The sequence below is a fragment of the Mytilus edulis genome, chromosome 10 (genome assembly GCF_963676685.1).
Source record: "Mytilus edulis chromosome 10, xbMytEdul2.2, whole genome shotgun sequence".
NCBI classification, from domain to species: domain Eukaryota; kingdom Metazoa; phylum Mollusca; class Bivalvia; order Mytilida; family Mytilidae; genus Mytilus; species Mytilus edulis.
The window spans coordinates 84,426,017-84,447,108 of NC_092353.1; the positions used below are offsets into that span (position 1 = coordinate 84,426,017).

At 31.7% G+C, this 21,092-nt stretch overlaps 1 protein-coding gene across 2 annotated transcripts; it reads right to left on the bottom strand.

The window, feature by feature from the left end:
- Positions 1-1,866: 1,866 nt before the first annotated feature.
- Positions 1,867-21,003, bottom strand: LOC139492051 (catalase-like). 2 transcript variants are annotated; one of them, XM_071280158.1, is made up of 12 exons: positions 20,845-21,003; positions 19,285-19,456; positions 18,220-18,330; positions 15,212-15,342; positions 14,613-14,663; positions 8,747-8,926; positions 6,887-7,078; positions 6,328-6,480; positions 5,478-5,616; positions 4,284-4,435; positions 3,185-3,361; positions 1,867-2,814 (listed from the first exon to the last, which is right to left on the bottom strand). In XM_071280158.1, the coding sequence occupies exons 1-12, from the start codon at positions 20,899-20,901 to the stop codon at positions 2,791-2,793; spliced, it is 1,539 nt and encodes a 512-aa protein (XP_071136259.1). In that variant the 5' UTR covers positions 20,902-21,003; the 3' UTR covers positions 1,867-2,790. The 2 variants fall into 2 exon arrangements, with proteins under 2 accessions (XP_071136259.1, XP_071136260.1); XM_071280159.1 differs by having other exon boundaries at positions 19,285-19,548; positions 20,786-20,967.
- Positions 21,004-21,092: the final 89 nt, after the last annotated feature.

Below are 21,092 nucleotides of genomic sequence, written 5' to 3' on the forward strand. Positions count from 1 at the left end.
TTAATATTTCATCTATTTTATGTTCAATAAACATAGTTGCTTTATATTTATTTTCGAACGAATCCCACTAAAACTGAGGGTGTGCTCCAGAAAGGTAAGAAGAGTCTGTTCCACCCTGTCATGTTTCATTTGTTAGAACAAACCAGATAAAAAGTTTAATCGTGAGAAAGGGGTCGGAACTTTAGTTACTTTCGGTTATCAACTGTGAAACGGATATATTCCGAAATGGTCAACCAACTCGTGATGGCGTCCATAAAATTTACAAAGGGACGATATCAATTTCACCACTTGAAACTCTTGGTTTAATATCTTCTGTGTGAGTAGCAACCACATGAAGGAAATCATGATAGGAAATGCAAGCCCTGGAACATCGTATCAACTAAGAGGTATATACTCCGTTAGAGGTGTTGCTTGGTTGTTATTACATATGGAAATGGAAAGTGCACAATTGGGCATCTGAAATCATCTCTTATGTCATAAATTTTGGTTTTTCCACCAACCCTCATTGTTAATTCCTAGATGCAAGGTAAGATGTGGGGCAGATTTAACTGTATCTGTTGCATCCTTTATGTCAAGTTCGATGGGATAGATGAGTTCAAGTCACGAAATTTTTAAATATTTAGTGAGAGAACATCGTCTACTAGTATATAGCTAACATCATCTACTAGTATATAGCTAACATCATCCATAGTAAAGTTAGAGGATACTGCTTACTCCTTGCTTTCTTAGAGGTTCCTGAATGAGGTCAGTCGTATATGAATAAAAAAACAAATCGGCAAGAATAAAATATGCTTAATATTAATCTCAATTTCTATGTCCTCTATTTCTTTTTAATGCTGCTCTGATAATCAGGTTGTTGTCTGCATTACGATGCAATGCATATGAAAAGAAACGATTTTATAAATTGCAAATAAATCTCATTTTATTTCTGATGATGTTTGTTTCTATAATCTTTCCATCTATTACTTTGGCTTTTTGCCATGATCAAGTCTGTGATAATGGTCTTAGATTTCGTCCTTAACTTTATCTTATGTTTATGGTTCAATTTTAAAGAAAGAAAAAAAATCTCCGAATGCAAAATTTTATTATCAAAATACTAACTCAGTGGCATTATTGCTTTTATAAAAATAATGCAATAATTTCTATGTATTATTTGTTTGTTTGCTAGGTTGCTGTCTCAGTGTCATGTGCCCCACTTGCTGTTAAATATACTCAGAGGCAGATATTATAATGGTAAGCAAATACAGAAAAAGTGATTTCAGACACACATACAATTTATTACATATCTTTTTTTTTCATTTGTTACTTATCTGTAGCAATAATTATCTAACAATTTCTTGCTAAACATCCATAGGTTGATATTAAATGCAAATTAAAGAACCAGAACAAAATCATACCAATAAAAAGAGGGTTCCGAATGGTAGGTTGATAAGCATGAAGAGCTAGAAATTGGGAGGGCTGCCTTTTGATAAAGGACTTTCTTTTTTTAACATTCCTCAGAGTAATATGTTCCTTTTACAAAAAGCTCTTCCGACCTATAGAATTTATAACATGCTATTTTCATTTTATATGACCGTCTGTGGCTGATTATTTATACATCCAACACAGCCAATTGGCCGTTTCAGAATCTAAAGGACTATGGGTAATTTCATTGTTTGTACCCCAAAATGAAAATAACGTCACTTCATTGGTTGAATTTCCATTGTTTAGGACGTTTTTAACCAATCACGACGTTTTGGTGTACACTTTTGAAAATATTATCCGAATGCATTAGATTCTGAAACGGCGAATTGAGCTTTTACTGCTGGATGGGAGAACACCTGGAATAATGATAGTTTCCATTCTGAATTACTAAACCACGAAATATTTATTTATTTCTGTTTATTACATCTCCATGTACATTTATGAATTATACAATAACTAACTTCATTAACAAGTATGCATAAATTATTATCACATTTAACAATTACATAACACTCACAAAATCAATTTTTATCAAAAACTTAAAAAATTAATTTACTGTAGGTAACTAAAGAAATAAAATAATAGTTGGAAAACATTTTTACATTTACTGAATTTAAATAATTCATAGATGACAAATTGCATAACCAATATGGTTTCTTTCTTTATATCAAGCCAACTTCCATTTTCATTTTCAAAGACAAGAGCTTCTATAAGAAATAATTATTTTTTTTTAATCTTAATTAAAAAAATTATAACATGTTTCCGAAACTGACTTAATTTTATAAATAATGGTAAAAAAAAATTAAAATATATTATAAACGAAATTTCCCAAAATTGTGTGGGTAAAATACAAGGAAAACTTCATATTAAAAAAACTATCATTTTACAGACAGTTTACAATAGAAACTTAGATTAAGAAATTTAAAAAAAAAACTCTCAATCAATACAGGGATTTCAAAACAGTTATCATTAATACATACAATATTTTTACAAAATCTGCCAATTTGTTTTATACAATTAATACTGTTTCAAAGCAGCTTTATAAATGAAACAATTGTATTGATCAACAAATTATTACAAACCAGTCAGCCTATATCTATATTCTCTATGAATACAATATAAACCTACTTTCAGTTTGTCTGATTTTGATTTTCTTTTTGCACAAGAACAAATAATATCTCAGTAATTTAAAAGGCATAATCTAAATACTTAAAATATTAGCTTTCAGGAAATATTCCCAGCATGATAATTTATTATCTACAATTACGATTGTTTTGATCCATCACAACAAAGTTCATTAATACTTTTAACCAGTCTTTATAAAATCTATAAATTGGCAGGTACTCCAGCCTGAAAATAAATATAGATTTATTATTATTATTGTTTATTATTTATTTATTACTATGATTAAAATTAATAGCTGTAAGGCTGTTATTCTGTTCATTTGTACTGGAAATATGTGTAAAGAAAGTATTGAATTCATTCAACATATAGAATTATTATAAGTATGGGCAAACATGTGACTGACAAAAAAATGCTCAGTCAAAAATCCACTCATTCATCATCATAAGATGGTACCTTAATATTAAAGTCAGTTCAGTGATACATAAAAAAGTGCAAAGTTATTGTTTGATAAACACATAATTGAAAAACTCTTTATGTATGTTTTTGACAGATTCAATAAAGAACTGTGCCATATGTCCATTCTTAGATCACTAACCTGTGTTGCCCTCTTTTTAGCATTAATTTTATCCAATAATTGTTTAATCATTTGTCCGTATTCTGGATCAGCCTGTCCAAAGTTGTTGATTACTCGTTTCTGTAGAAATTCTGATGCATTACAAACATGGCCAGCAATATTTTCTGCCAGTCTTTGTCTTTCTGCTGGGTTCAGTACCTTAAAAAATAAACAAAAAGACCCAACCACTTAAAAATTTAGCTAACACAATCTTGTTTATAGCAACCTTATTTCACAATATATTTATCAATGGCTGCTTTAAGTTCGACAGCAAATATTCTGAGCATTATTAATGTTCAACAGTAAATATTCTGAGCATTAATTTCAGCAGTAATAATCTGTGAATTAAGTCCAACAGTAACTATTTAGTGCATCCATAACAGCAGCAGATACTATGCGTATATTCAGAATTCTGATTCTGAAGACACAAACTTGTAAGTAGCTTCCTTTGATTAAGAAATTAACCTCTGTCAGCCATTTTATAATGATCCACACCCAAGGAAAATCTATGCTTGAAAGACATCAGGAATTAAATAGCTAATTGTTCATGAAACAGTATTTGGTTATGTCTTCTCAAATATTTATTGGTATTATTGCAATAATACTTCAATTTTGTGAACATTACTATGAGTGCATTCATAGGAACAGTTGTTTTGACCTATCTTTTTAAAGAATTTGATTACATAAAATAGAATGATGCCAAACCAGATACCTTGAAATCCAGGGGTTGATGTCTTGTGATACTTGGTTGTGGTTCATTGCATTGTTGTAGCATATACTTTTCTCTTTTTAAATGTTTCACATTTGCAGATTAATACATGATATATATGGTGTGGGTTAGCTCCTTGTTAAATGATGCCAGGTCACTTGTAATTGTTCACAACTTGGACCTTTGGTCTATGAATAGATTTTGCTACTGAACATGAGGTAAAAATTATTCTGATTCTAAGTTAACTTTAGTGCTTTAAAATTTCATTTAATGAAAATTTTTGTGATCTGTTCTTCACTAAAATAAAGCAACATTAAAACAATGAACAACCAAATCCATATGTCCAATAAAAACATCACCATGGATACCTACCTTTCTCCAGAATACACCAACTTGTGAATAGTTGTCATCATCAGCTGTGTTATAACGTTTGACATCACCACTAAGGCTGAATTTAGACTCTAAGTACTGAGGATTGTCCTGTGGTCCAGTAAAACTGTTGGGGAAGTAGTTTGGTGCTCCAGCTATGGAAGTAAATAATTTAAACTTTATAAGATTTTATCTATTTATACAATAGCAGGGCCACCTCTCCCAATAAAACTGAGGAAAATTATTTTCATATAATAAACAAAATAAATATGGCAAATTAACTATGCATTTCCATGGTATCACAGATCAATCTTTTTCGTTTATTGAGTGTTAATTTGTGTTACTTCCGTTTTTTGATTTAGTTAAATCTTCCAATTGATATTTTATAGCGAGTCTTTCTATGTTGTGACGTTAAACTATTGTTTCAGAAAAGGGAGAAGGTTTGGTACCATTAAAACGTTTATTCCTGCTGCAATTGTTTGCACCTGTCCTAAGTCAGGAATATGATGTTCAGTGGTTATTATCTGTTTATGTGGTTCATAAGTGTTTCTTGTTTCTCGTTTTTATATAGATTAGACCATTGTTTTTCCCATTCATTTTTCCATTTGAATGGTTTTACACTAGTAATTTATGGGGCCCTTTATAGCTTGCTGTTCTGTGTGAGCCAAAGCTCTGTGCTGAAGGCTGTACCTTGACCTATAATGGTTAAATTTTGAAAATTGTTACTTGGATAGAGAGTTGTCTCATTGGCACTCATACCACATCTTCCTATATCTAAGGCAAATTCTGTATTAACAGCAGAGTATGAAAATATGGCTGAAATCAGTAATGACTTATAAACAGGAAAGCAATCATTCTATAAATCAGTTGGTTTAATGTTTTTCAGCAGACATTAAACATAGTCAACCATTGTAAATTTGCCATTTGAGAAAAATCCTGTTTAATTCATATTAAAAAAAATCAAAATGAGAGTTTAAGTTATTGTGATTATAACCCTGTCCCATTTTTCGCAATAATTAAAACATTGCAATAATTTCTGAATTTACAGTATTATTTTAGGACTTGAATTAGCGCTTCTTAAAAGGTTTTGAAATTTCTTTAGTAACCACTGTCTCCTTCAATAGTTTTTCATAACTGTCATTAACTGAACAGCTTGAGCCTGTTGTTTCAGGCAATTAGAAGGTCCAAGATTGTTACCTTGGTTTTCATCAACACATTGTGGACCATCTCTCTGATAATTTTTAACTCTGGCATTAAAAGGACAATTTACTGGTATCTGGAGGTAGTTGCTACCAAGTCTGTGTCTGTGCGTGTCTGAGTAGGAGAATAATCTTCCCTGAAACAAAGAAAACAATAGATGACTATGTACATATACTGAGTCTGTCACAGGCTATAAACTGAGATGAAACAAAATTTGTATCCGAGGTAACTATCGGTGGTCAATGAACATTTAAAAATCCAGCTATTAATCATGAGTTGCCACAGGTATTTACCTCAAATATTATGTCTTAAAGGAACTTTAAGGACATTATTCTTGGGTATATTTCTCCTAAATTTAATGCAGAATGGTTGAATTCAACTATTATTTTGCCTGCTGCTCAACAGATAGAAATGTAAGATTAATAAATAATATTTCAAGCACGCTACATATAAACAACTGACACTATATTTCAATTCAAATATGTGTTCCTACAGCTCTACAAATCATAAATCTTTTTTTTTTGCCAAAAAAAAATAAATATATATACAAAAATTTAGTTACCCAAGGCAAGTTACCTGAGGTATTATATTATATATTTCACAGAAGTCAGTTACCTTAGGATTTCATATTGTTTATTTTATTTAATGCACTAGTAAGCTAACTTAAGAAATAAGCTGTAACATTTTATCTTGAATGGCTTGTATATAGGTGGATTTAGTGATGTTCAGGGTGCCTTGACCCTCTTATATATGAGGTACATTTATGGTAATGGTGAATAGGACTTTTTACCTGTTTTGCTTTAACCTTTGTCTAGTTTAGGGTAGATTATCTACCTGGGGTTATTACCTGTAACATTTTATCTGGACTGGCTTCTATTCCTGGAATCATATGAACTGGAGAGAAGGCTATCTGTTCTACTTCAGCAAAGTAGTTCTTTGGATTCCTGTTTAAAACCATTCTACCCACAGGGATCAATGGAAACTCTCCTTGAGGCCAAATCTGTCAACATTAATAATTATATTTCAAATAAGATAAAGACTACAAAGATGCTGTAAAGTTTAACAGACACATGGAATTTGTGCACATAGATCTTAAATATGGTGACAAAAGGCAAGTAACTTTTTGATAAAGTGTGAAAAATTGTTACAAATGTTAGATTAATAGCTTAGGGCTTTTCCACAATTAATTGTATGGGGGGGGGGGGGGGGGGGGGGGGGAAGGACGGCACTTTTATTAAAAATTGATGGTCGGTGGTTATTTAAGAAAGATTGCTTAAACATTTAAATGAAATATCCAATTTAAAATGTATGCATGGTGGGGTCAACTAAAAAGTGCCTTCCTTCCCCCCTCCCCCCATTTATTGTTGGAACAGCCCTTATCTGAATATTTATGCAAATGCAAGTACCTTGGTAAGATCAAAAGGATTATATCTGAAATTTTCAGCCTCTTCAAATGTCATAATCTGGACGTTCACTGACCATGAAGGAAAATTTCCTTCAGAGATGGCGTTGTATAAATCACGGATGGCATAATCTGGATCAGTTGAAGACAGCTTGTCTGCTTGCTCAGCACTCAGACATTTTATACCTTGGTCAGTCTGAAAGGAAAGGATAAACATTTCTATGACCATGGTGATTGTAGTAAAACATTTGTAAGGGATCAATGCTAAATAAATCAGTTCTGTAATTAAAGTACAGAGTATTATACAAAGTAAGCCCATTTTGGACATTTTGTCAAAATATGATGATTTTGGTGAATTTTCAGACCTAAAAGCTTTAGGAAAAGTATGGCCGCCACCTATGATCCATAATGTTTTGTAACCAAAAGATTCCATTTGATATGGAATTCATCAATATAAACACTTTTATATGGTAAGCTGCCAAGGTTATCTATGCCAAAAATGATTACAATTATGGAAAATTTTTACCAAAATTGACCCTAAAATACAAATAATGTTTATCAAAGCGGTCATAGCTTCATAAATTTTCAAGGAAGGTCACAAAAAAATTTTTTGGGTCTTAATATACATATAGATTCTACCACTGCATCGAGTGTAATACCATATTTATCCACTTGAGACAGTTAAATTTTCAAATTATAAACGTGAGGCTCGCCAAGCATTTTAAATATTTAAAATTTAACTGTCGTGAGTGGATAATTATCGTATTACACGAGATTTGGTGGTGGAATCTGTTTCTCTAATGATTTTCAAACAATACACAGGCAAACTTATTCCTTCTTTGGGACTGATCTGCAAAAAGATTTGTTCTTTCTATGTGACGTCATCAGGCATGGTCGCCTTTTTTCATGCTGTCACAATATGTAATTCAGAGGAAAGCAAGAAAATTCCACGTCATAATCGGATTTTAACCAATGATGAACTGAGATCAAACGAACCACACATTGGTTAAATTTTTTTATACAATGGGTGAAGAAAGGGATAAATAGACAGTGAATTAGAGAAATAGTAATATCACAAGAACTCTTATGTAAAAGTAAATTTTTGGTTTCGATTTAAAAAAAAACATCCAAAAGTTAGGGCCAATTTGAACCCTTCGTGAACCCTTCTCCTTTAATAAAATTCCATGAAAATTTGACAAAGTTATTGATGCCTTAACAAAACTTTAACCACAGACTGAACCTAATATTGACACCACTGACGGAATCTAGGATTGCTATGTCACAGTCTCCACAAAAATGTACTTCAATTCAACATTTTTTAAATCTGTTTATCCAATGCATTACTTTATTTCTAAATGTTCTAATATAAAATATTGAGTATGACAAGAGTCAAGTCAACACCTCTTGAGGGGGAAAAGAAATTACGAAAATAGGCAGGTCTACTGACTATAGCATCTAACTCTTACAAACACTGTCTCGAAAAGAAATCACGAAAATAGGCAGGTCTACTGACTATAGCATCTAACTCTTACAAACACTGTCTGGAAAAGAAATCATGAAAATAGGCAGGTCTACTGACTATAGCATCTAACTCTTACAAACACTGTCTCGAAAAGAAATCACGAAAATAGGCAGGTCTACTGACTATAGCATCTAACTCTTACAAACACTGTCTGGAAAAGAAATCACGAAAATAGGCAGGTCTACTGACTATAGCATCTAACTCTTACAAACACTGTCTGGAAAAGAAATCATGAAAATAGGCAGGTCTACTGACTATAGCATCTAACTCTTACAAATACTGTCTGGAAAAGGCAAATAAATTTGTCATAGGACGAATCAATAATCATGGAATCAACTTTACCTTGAAGTGGAATTTGCAGTAGTATGCCTGTCCATCCTTGTTGACCGTCTTAAATGTGTGACTACCATAACCATTCATACGTCTGTATCCATCAGGGGTTCCACGGTCAGAGAACAGGAAGGACACTTGGTGGGTTGTCTCTGGTCGAAGTGTAATGAAATCCCAGAACATGTCTGGATCCTTAAAAAAAAGATAAAATAAAATTAACAAAAAATCATGAAACAATTAACCTTTTCTTTTGTAATCTTTTCCCTTCTGAATCATGTCATGCCTTATCTAGCCTGGTTTGTTGCAATAATTCCCAATGAAAGTCTATCCAGTAAAGTGATTGACATGTAGGAAGTATGCTACTTTGTTTTCATAGTTATTTGTCAGATACCAGTTTTCATTGATTTTGTTGGTAATTATATTTCATATCAATTGATATTTTCAACTGTAAAATCTAAGACGGACATTAGTGAGTATTCAAATGTATTAATAGCATTTTTCATATCATATTATAATTGAAATTGCTATCAGTCCCAGTGTTCTCCCCAGAAATTTTGGATAGCATCACATTTTGCGTAAAAAAAAAACTGTATTTTTTTTAATGTCATTTGTCGCGTCGCGTCGATGGTCTTTTTCCTTTATATGTTTTAGTTTATATTGTTATATATTCATAACTGAGAATACAATTAAACTATAACCACAAAAACAGTTGTTTCAGTTTATGTTTTCTTTATTCATTAATAGTTACAGAATTACAAAACTAAATATCTAGTACACAAAATTAACTATTTTTTATATTATATTAAGTAAAGATAAAGTAGCAAAAGTAGCAAAAAAAAATCAATTTAAAAACTTTTTTTGTTTTGTTTATGAAATTCATTGTTTCATGGCACTCAATCAATTAGTCCCAGTTGATTCTTATCTTTACATCAAAATGATCTGTATTTTTAACAAAGTTATCTAACAAATACTAAGTCTGTTAATGCGTAGTTTTCTCTCTTGGTATATTTTTTCGATCTGTTGTCATTATCGTGAAAATGCGGATTTTTGTCATATCTGGTCCGGTTCCGATCCGTGGTTTTCCCGAAAATGTGCAATGGCGGCCGTGGAAAAATTTACGAAAATGAGTCCAAGAATAAACATTGTTTGACAAGAGATTGTGAATGAATAAGACGCTTTTAATGCATTAAATAGATTAAACATAAACTTCAGCCAATTATGATAACTTTTGAAAGAAGTATTAAACTTATTTTGGCTCTAAACCAAAATTCTCGCTCTCGGAAGAGAAAGAAAGTAATTTTTGGAGAGCACAAATAAACGACCTTTTATTAAAAAATTAAAATCGTTCCAATCTTTGCAAATTTCGTAATACAAAATGTAGATTTCGAATTGTTTTGTGATTGCATTTTTCCATGTCGAAATTGGTGATTGCAGACACGTGCCGTGGTATTAGTCATGTCATAAGTGTCAGCTTGGGATATTCGCATCCAAACAGTTATCACCCTAAGGGCAATTAACACCTAGCTATTTTTAATCTCTTAATTGCCTGTAGTGTCCGACTATAAGGGATTACAATTAAAGGTGATATAATGTTTATGATCATAATCGTTAATAGAAGAAATTTCAAAATTGAGGACAAGTAAAATAGCATCTTCAAAATAATTATAGCGTCGCGGGAATAATTATAGCGTCGCGGGAATTATTATAGCATCACGGTAAAAACATATAGCGTCGCGGTACCGCGACGCTAAAACGGCCTGGGGAGAACACTGAGTCCTACTAATTAAATTTAGAGATGGTCAGAAATTTTATCTGTTGTTATTCTGGTTGAAAAGTTGTGGAAATTACCCCTCAAAATGTGTCATGCTGTTCCATCAAAAACCACAATAAAACTGTATTAGATTTTTTTTATACTCCTCACTATTTTCCTGCTTCCTGACAATCTATCTCATGTTTTTTTTCAAGTTCATTTCTTATACTTTGTACAAAAGATGTTTACAACATAGATTGATTTATTATAATAATCCATTAAGATCTGGTGTATAGTATATATGGACCATAATTTGCTATTGGGCTCGTTTCCTATAACTATAGAAAAGTGATAAAAATGTGTATTACTGTAAGAAAAGTTGTAACTACATCTAAAGATGCCTTTATTTTTATCAACATACAAGTGTATGCTACTCTTCCCTAGAAAAAAAATTGAAATTAACAAATTTTAAAGATTATACAACCGTATTTTTGTGTCGTTTCTCGCGTTACTTTTCGCTTCCGAAGTGCATAACGCTGACTGATTTATAGATAATCGTCACCGGCAAATTCGTAACTTTTGCTTTCAAATAATAAAGAACATCGACCAATAAGAATAGTGAGAAGAAAATGCCGAGAACTGTAAGTATTTCTGTAGCAGGTGTAAGAACACGAGCGTTACTTTGGTTTCCAATTTCGTAACGCAAATTTTAGATGATGTAATCTGCTTTGTTGTAATAGAATTCTTTATAACAATATGCAAATATGAACTCTCGCGAGATGTTCAAACAGGTAAATCAGAGATGATTTACATTCTAGTTTTGTTCTTCGTAATAATTAAGTTAGAAAATGACGTTATCTTTATGCGTTACATTTCAAACGAAACAGAAGTCCAGTTATATCATTTTTTTTATTAAAATTGTTTTTGTCGTTAAGTTCTAATCATTTCCGGTCATAAGTGAAACATGTGACTAACATGTGATCACGCCCTTACGGCCAGATGTATGAAATACTAGGTCTAAACATTGTTTTTGTTTCCAACGGGATGTTAGCAAACATAATCTGTAGACTTGTTTCGTCTTGTTTAAAAAAGGAAAATACAATTTTCAAAGAGATTGCGACGGGGGTCTATTATTTTTCCTATGTGCATAATGTTACATACGATCTTGTGTGAAAATAAATGCCAAATGACTTGACAAAATCGATTTCAGATTTGACCGACGTTATAACACACTTCGTTTCCTGATAACGATGTAAAGGGTTCTTGGAAAATTCAATAGACATTACGTCTCTTATCATTGTGCCGATGATCGTTAGATTGATTTTGCTTCAGCAGTAAATATTACTGGATATTTTAGGTGAATAAAGATAATTTAATAAAAAATACATGTTAATATACCGTTACACTTGGAATGTACAAAGTTGGTATCTTTGTCACAATTTTTAATTATTTTTTTTTATTCATGTTCTGCAAACACTTTTCAGAAACGCAATAAACTTGTCAAAGGAGAAGTAAACTTTTACCATGCATGACTTGAAAGGAAGTACTTTATTGATTTTAGCCCACTAAAGTAGGTTAAAATGTGGAAACCATGTAGATGGTGTACAGGTCACAAATATCACATGGTGCCTATTTTAAAGATTTTAATTCCAAGTTAAAAGTTTTTTTCTTTACTGGATTTAAAGAATTTTACATTGCCAATGATTTGGAATAAATTGTATATAACTGGAATTTCAAAACCAAATATAAATACATTTTTTTGGCTAAAACATCAAGATACAACGATTATGGTATCCTGTATCAATGAAGAAAATATGGAAATTTCTAAATAAATTGTACTAATTGTTTTCAAAACAAGCACATATTTAGGAGTTGTATAATACTGTTACATTTAAGATGGATTTTAAGAAAAAGTATACTGTTCAGATTATTTTAAGCAGATTTTGCAATAAAATAAAACTAAAAAAATGCTTTCGGTTTCTTATGGTTTCCTGTCGCGTTTTAAAAAAAAACTTTAATTTAACATTGAAAATAGATTTTAAATATTAACATGAAGCAAGTAACACTAGTAATGGTGTTCATTTATGTCTTTTGAAATATATTGTGCAAAATAAAGAAAATAAAGATTGGTTTCCTGTCACGTAAACGGTGAATCAAAATGTATTATTTTTTTCTTGAAAAACTCAATTGTTCCATTAATACTATTCTAACACCAACACAACCCACAGAATAAAAGTTAAAGTTTTAGAACTTATAACCAGGTGCTCCGCAGGGCGCAGCTTTATACGACCGCAGAGGTCGAACCCTGAACAGTTGGGGCAAGTATGGACAAAACATTCAAGCGTGATACAGCTCTGAATTTGGATTGTGATCAAATTTTTGACATTACATGTTTTTTTTACACAAAACAAATGTCAAGATTTTACAAATCAATTAAAGATTTCTTCTTCAAACTTTTTAAATCTAAAATTGAATAGTTGACACAGCATAGGTTTCTGACACAGAATGAATGTGGTCTAATGAACTTGAAATATTTTTTTTGCCTTTGAGCAATTCACTATGCTGTTGAATATTAATCCTCTCAAAAAAATGTTTGAAGAAATTTTCTTTTTATTTATGAAATCTGAAATGAGAAAAATTTAAACCCCCCCCCCCCCCCCCCCCCCCCCCCCTTTTTTTTCACATCCCCGTTTCCCTTTTTCCAAAACTGATATCAATTCAAATTTCTAATGGAGTTTGCAACAATAACTACTCTTTTAAATACATCATAAAATATTAAAATGTAAAATAAAGTGCTTGTTATCACTGAATGGTAAAGATTGGTTGGTGGTAAAAGTGAATATACATTGTTTATTGTATAAAACAATAAAAAAAAACTTCATCAGCAACATTTTATATTGGCAAATTTCCAATGAAGTTATTTACATAAAGTTATTGGCAAATAAAAATAGAAAATGACATCATAGTCCATGTCTGGCAAATGTCCAACATACATTATCTAAAAACATTTTAGATAAGATAAGGAAAAAAAGCTTCATCAGCAACATTTTATATTGGCAAATTTCCAATGAAGTTATTTACATAAAGTTATTGGCAAATAAAAATAGAAAATGACATCATAGTCATGTCTGGCAAACATATATTATCAACTTCTATTCTATACAAAGAAAGATAACTCCAATTGAAAATTAATTGCTATTGCACAATATTGTGCAATTATTTATTTCTTGCTATTGTGCAATACTGTGCAATTGAAAATTTCTTGCTATTGCACAATACTTGATATGGAATCCTAATTTGGACCAACTTGAAAACTGGGCCCATAATCAAAAATCAAAGTACATATTTAGATAAAGCATATCAAATAAGCCCAAGAATTTAATTTTTGTTAAAATCAAACTTAGTTTAATTTTGGACCCTTTGGACCTTAATGTAGACCATTTGAAAACTGGACCAAAAATTAAGAATCTACATACACAGTAAGATTTGCATATCAAAGAACCCATTTATTAAATTTTTGATGAACAAAGTTTAATTTTGGACCCCCATTTGGACCAACTTGAAAACTAGGCCAATAATTAAAAATCTAAGTACATTTCTAAATTCAGCATATCAAACAACCCCCAGGATTCAATTTTTGTTAAAATCAAACTAAGTTTAATTTTGGACCCTTTGGACCTTAATGTAGACCAATTTGAAAACGGGACCAAAAATTAAGAATCTGCATACACAGTTAGATTTGGCATACCAAAGAACCCCAATTATTCAATTTTTGATGAAATCAAACAAAGTTTAATTTGGACCCTTAGGGCCCTTTATTCCTAAACTGTTGGGACCAAAACTCCCAAAATCAATACCAACCTTCCTTTTATGGTCATAAACCTTGTGTTTAAATTTCATAGATTTCTATTTACTTAAACTAAAGTTATTGTGCGAAAATCAAGAATAATGCTTATTTGGGCCCTTTTTTTGCCCCTAATTCCTAAAAAGTATTCGGACGACGACGACGACGCCAACGTGATAGCAATATACGACGAAAATTTTTTCAAATTTTGCGGTCGTATAAAAAAGGATACAAAAAGAAACCAAAGGCCGAATACCAAATTATGGTCCATATATGTCTTTTACCTTCAGGTGAGTTTCTGGGTTTCTCTTCTGTGTATGAATGAAGCTTGGAAACTGAAATTTTAAATAATATAATGTAGGCAATAACTCAACAAGCTTGTCAATATAGAAAAGGGCAAAGATTGGTTTAGAAAGAAACTGAAATTGTCAGAAATTCTGACTGATTTTACATCACATGTATCATAAGAAACAATATAATTTTTTGACAAAATCACTATTTCCTTTTAAATTCCATAATATAAATTGCCATAATTGTACTACTAGAACACTGTAGAATATTTTCAAATTAATTTATCACAATAAATTTGTAACTCAATTTACTAAATTGTAATAACAATTTCTCGGTATCCATTATATTCATTCCAATTGTTGGTTCTCTTCTATATATATATATTTAAAGCATGGAAGGTCGCTCTCATACACTGACCAGTAGTTATTTATATTCCAAGTCTTTGTTCTTCCAAAGCCTCACATCACCTTATTTTATAAGTAAAGGAATTTGCTGTATTATTACATAAGTTATACTTTTAACATATTATAAAATTCTTAGACCTATTGCCCATGAATCATGGATTAGTTTAACTGATATGACTATTGTATACCAGCATAGGATCTCTAATGAAGAAGATTGGTGTATTGTTCCCCACTAGATCCCAGTTACCATCTTCTGTATACATCTTTACAGCAAATCCTCTGGGATCTCTGGCAGAATCAGCAGAACCACTTTCTCCTCCTAAAAATAAAACAGTGTGTAATGGGAGATAACTCTAGTTCTAAATTTTTCATTTTTACTGGATTTAAAATAATCTGAAATTGATTTTATTTCAAATAAATCAGAAAATATCACTTCAAATGTAAAATTGTCTCTCAGTTCTTAAAAAATAATTTAAAATAAAAATCAGTAAGACAAAAAAAAACATGATAAATAAAAATAAAGTCAAATCCTAACTGAATATGGGAGCTAACTCGGTATAAAATCATGTAGCAATGTATCATTCAATAGTTACATGTAAAAAAGTAACTTATTCTTTTTTTTTTAAATATTTACAGCTTCTTTTGCTTGGCAACCAGAGCCATGTTGGAACATGTAACGCACATGACTCCCAATAAAATTTCAATGTCAGTTACATTTCAAACAAGCCAGGGAATCAAAATGGACAAAAGTGTATGTGTTGCTAGTTAATGAAATAAAATCCTTCTAAAAGTAAGATTACATGTTTATTTTTATATTGTGAAATGGTTGTTTCAAGATCTAGATCTCTGTAAGTCTTTGGCCACGTCTACTTGTATTTTTGTCCATCTAATGAGTTAAGCCTTTTTCAACTGATTTTTATAGTTCGTTCTTATGTTGTACTGTTATAACCACTGTCCCAGGTTAGGGGGAGGGTTGGGATCCCGCTAACATGTTTAAACCCGCCACATTATTTATGTATGTGCCTGTCCCAAGTCAGGAGCCTGTAATTCAGTGGTTGTCGTTTGTTTATGTGTTACATATTTGTTTTTCGTTCATTTTTTTACATAAATAAGGCCGTTAGTTTGAATTGTTTTACATTGTCTTAGCAGGGCCTATTATAGCTGACTATGCGGTATGGGCTTTGCTCATTGTTGAAGGCCGTACAGTGACCTATAGTTGTTAATGTCTGTGTCATTTTGGTCTTTTGTGGATAGTTGTCTCATTGGCAATCATACCACATCTTCTTTTTTATATTTTAAATGGTTGCCTTTCAAAAATGTCTTGAAGATCCTAAATGTTCCTATTAGATTTTAAATAATTCTATCACACCACAGTGTTCCAGCTAGGCCGTTTTCAGAGGGCGCGGCGCCCGCCCTTTTCCGAGTGGCACCCTGTGCCCTTTTTACAGTTTCCAGGGCGCCCTGCCTTTTTTGAAGATCGATTGCATATTAATTTGCGTATTGATATGATACGCTAATTACTAAATTTTACCTGGGGAAAAGATTATGACTTTGTTTACCACCCCAAGCTAATCAATGGTTACAACTGGTGTCATAATCTGTTGTTATAGGTAATCCGTTGATCGGATGGGTCATTATGATCATCAACATTAATTCGTTCAAATAGAATCGGTCAGTCGGCAATTATCTTTGAAGAAATGTGCATACAACAACTTGGGCACAATTTGCGATGTTTACCGTAGTTTCATGGAAGAAACGTAATGACAGAAAGTTGGAAAACCATTATAAACTCGTTGAAGACATTGTTTTACTTGTTTTCTGTAAAATAAACAGAAAATTCAGACGTATTTGTCATTGACTGCCTTCATTTTTGATACGAAAATAACAAAATCATCCGCCATATTGTGATCATATTTACATCATATTTACGTACTGTTTATAATCCTCCAAAGAAGGAGCACACCCGAATAAAGAAAGATAACTCAATCTGATTTTTTTTCCTAGCATTAAGTAACCCATTTACATATTCTAAAATGTGTCTCCATACTTCTTGCTTAAGAATATATATGTTTAGGTATTTATTTTGAGTTATGGGAAAAGTTAAAGAGGGTCTTAGTAGCAGTGTTGGTAGGGTGCCTTGGTCATCTTTTTCTGTAGTCTTTATTTTTGATACTATTTTTCACTGTTGCTTTATATCCTAAAATTGTGAATTTACTGAGCACAGCTGTTTTGTGCTGTATTGCCATCAAGCACAGCAGGGGTAGAAAGGTGAAACTGGTAAAATGTGGTAGACCATAGAAACAGTATGAAACAGATCTCCTTTCAAAACATACTGCATATAAAGTTCAACTGTGCCAAGCAATGATAAAAAAACTTGTGTGACAAGCTGCTTGACAAGTTTTTCAGCCTTAAAAGTAGAAAGATAGAGTTCTATATGGGCTAAAGATGTTGTTCTTGTATAACCTGTGATTCAACGAATAAACACAAATGTTTGATTAACATCTTTTATTAAAATATGCCCTTTTCATATTATCATATCGCGCGTTAAATGCCCTTTTTCAGGATTGGCACCCTGCCCTTTTGAAAACCTAGCTGGAACACTGACACCATGCTCTATGCTCATTTCTAAATGAGAAAAAAAAATACTGTTAGAAGATAAAGCAAAACACTTTATTTTTCTTCATGAATTGTGTTCACTATGTGAACTAACTAATAAAAAAAAATAATCATAAAATTGAGGAACATGTGGTGCAATACATATAGATTCTACCACTGCATAGAGTGTGATACGATATTTATTCACTCAAACAGTTAAATTTTCAAATTTCAAACGCGAGGCTTGCTGAGCGTTTTAAATATTCAAAATTTAACTGTCAAGAGTGGATAAATATCGTATAACACGAGATTTGGTGGTGGAATCTGTTTTTCTAATGATTTTCAAACAATACACAGGCTAACTTATTGCTTCTTTGCGACTGATCTGCAAAAAGATGTGTTCTTTCTATGTAACGTCATCAGGCATGGTCGCCTTTTTTCATGCCGTCACAATAGGAAATTAAGAGGAAAAGAAGAGTATTCAACGTCATAATCAGATTTTAACCAATGAAGAACTGAGATCAAACGAACCACGCGTTCATTATTTTTTTTATATTATGCGTGCAGAAAGGGATTAGAGAAATGTAAAAATGCCACTTACCAACTGTAGAGAATCTCACTCCCAGAGGTGTCTTTTTACCAACAAATTCAAATGGCTTTGCCTTGCAGTACTTAGAAATATCATGTGTGCACTCAAAGTATCCAAATGCTCCTGTAAAATAAGTCATAATATGTTATAACTAAGGATCTCACTAACACTTATTAATGACATTCCTGTAAAATTATTCATCAGTGAAGTTCAAATCAAAAAAAGTCTAAAGACTAAATAAAATATAAAGTTGAAGAGCACTGAGGACATTTTGGAACATGTGGTCATAATTCTGGTTACTGTTTACAGTTAAATTGTAGATCTTTATGCTTCATGTCTCGAGCTCATTGGGTCAATTCTTAAGATGAGAGAAAAAGATTTTTTTTATTGTGAATCTATTTATTTTTAATGGGTATCAATTTTCATGGATTGAGAAAAAATTGTATTTTCATGGATGTTTGATTTTTCTGGCTTTTGAATGAATCCACAGTATCCAATCTAGAAGCCATGTAAATATATGTATAACTTAATCATATGTGCATGTTAATTACACTTAGAAAAATGAAAATGACATGAGCTGTAGTGTAAATAAAAATTCATGTTCTGATCAAAAATGATATACAACATACATGGAAATGCTAATACATTTTTTTGTACAATATTTTTTTTCTCAATAAGACATATATGAATGGGAGTTTTAACAATAGTCATGTTTAACAAGTTAAATTACTTTTTTAAGCAATTATTTAATTGTAATAAATTGTGTAATATGCTATGTAGATGCAGGTATGATTAATCATGTTAATATATTTACTTTAAAACTATTAACATGGCAGCATGTGCAAATGTAATCTACATCATGTACATTGTAATATTTCAAGATTGGTTACAAATTTAAACCTTCTACACATATGAACATGAATGGTTATGTGATGATTATGTCAAAGCACTAACTGCTTAAATTTTAGTAATTGCAGAATATAAGTTTGAAAGATAAACATGTAGCATTAATAATGTTTATTGTGTTTGAGTATAGCATTGAATCATAGATTCCTATTAATACTATAATATATGTACCAGCTCCTTTAGCATGTACTACTCTTTCTGGTATTCTTTCTCGGTTGAAATGGGCCATTTCATCTGTGAAGACAAAGTCTTGTAACAGGACTGGACCTCTTGGTCCAACTGTCATTGTGGCTGTTTTGGTGCCAACAGGGGCACCTGTTCCAGTTGTCAAGACATCAGGTTTCTGAAAGGAAAAAAGAACATTAAAATTTTAGTCATTTGTTACTCTTGTCTGTCAGTTTTGCCTTATCTCTTTACAAACATGATTTGAATGTACTGAATTTTAGAACAATTTTACAAATCATAGATTGCTTATTCTTAATTAACATGATTAAGGCACAGTAGTTATTAATACAAAATTCTGAACAAAAACAATGCTGAATGATGTGGAAGGCTAAATTAAAACATAACACCGTGCTTGAGACATTTTAATCATGATAATTGTGTCTTTTTTAACTCTTGCTGTGGAAACAATATTCTATTATCACAGAGCCGTAAGCATGCTACAATTAGACCACTCAAGTGGTTCCATCACATTTGATGACATGGATCAAACGGAACATTTGAAAATATGGCTGAAACAAAATTGCATATACCAAACTCTAGTTGTTGTTTTTTTTATGAAAGAGTTCCATTTGATGACCTTCATGTCAATCGTTGTATAAGACATAGACAAATAAACCTGCATACAATTGTATCATATGTACATGTTGTATTACAACAACATCATGAACATATTTAAAAACTAATTCTAATGCAAAATTGTTTCTAACATTCATTTTGATTGGATATCTAATAACTGAATAACATCACAAATTTTCATAACATTAATTCACAAATTGATGATATGAAAAAGCACCCACAAACGCAGACAAATTTCAAATGTATATTTGACATGGTTTTGTCAGTTTCATTAGAATGGAGATAATAATATTGTATTTTCAGCTATGACAGCATCAATTAGAGATTTGATGGTTGCAAATACCTGTTTACCATGTTTACTGGCTCAGCTAACGCTTCACTACAAAACGTATTTTAGGGCCCATTAAATCACCTATTAATGCCGTCAGAGATTAATTTACGATACCACAAATACAGTTATCTCCTAAGAGGGGGTAGAACCTTTATCAGGACTCTGGAATCGGGTGTTTTTAAGCTCTGGATTTCGGCAGGATCCGGGTATTCATTTTTAGAATTTCGGGATTTAAATTTCTTTAAAATTGGGACCTCAGGATTCCATGTTTATAAGCCTAATTTGGGATCAGGACCCCTCCTACCACCACCTACCCCCCCCCCCCCCCCTTTCTGAATACTGGTGAGTTCTACACCTAATATCTTGAATATAGAACATATAATTCTAATCATTGTGCACATATAAAACCTACCCATTAATACATTGTGACATAGGAAATGCATAGTGAATGAATTTTAAAGTTGTGGGTTTTTTTTATGTAATGTAAAACTAAAAGTGCAGCGTAAATGTCCTGAAAACAGGGTTGCCACTGCTAACAACAGTTCCAAAGCAGACCCTATATCATCACAGTACATTACTTGTAAATATAAAGAGCATACCGTCTGTGATTCTTTAAAATTGAGAAGTTGGTTTGTTGCTTTGTCTCTGTTTGCCATTTTGTTAACCTGTCAAGTTCCAGTTTTACACACTGCACGAAGTCCAAACAGTACTTGTGTAATTTCTAGGTCACTTTAGGTCAAGGTCAAAAGATAAATTTTGTCGCGTTCGATTTGCCATTTTTTATTTTAATCATGTAAATAATGCCATTCTTTTCTAGCATTAAGAATATACTTAATCTTATTTCTTT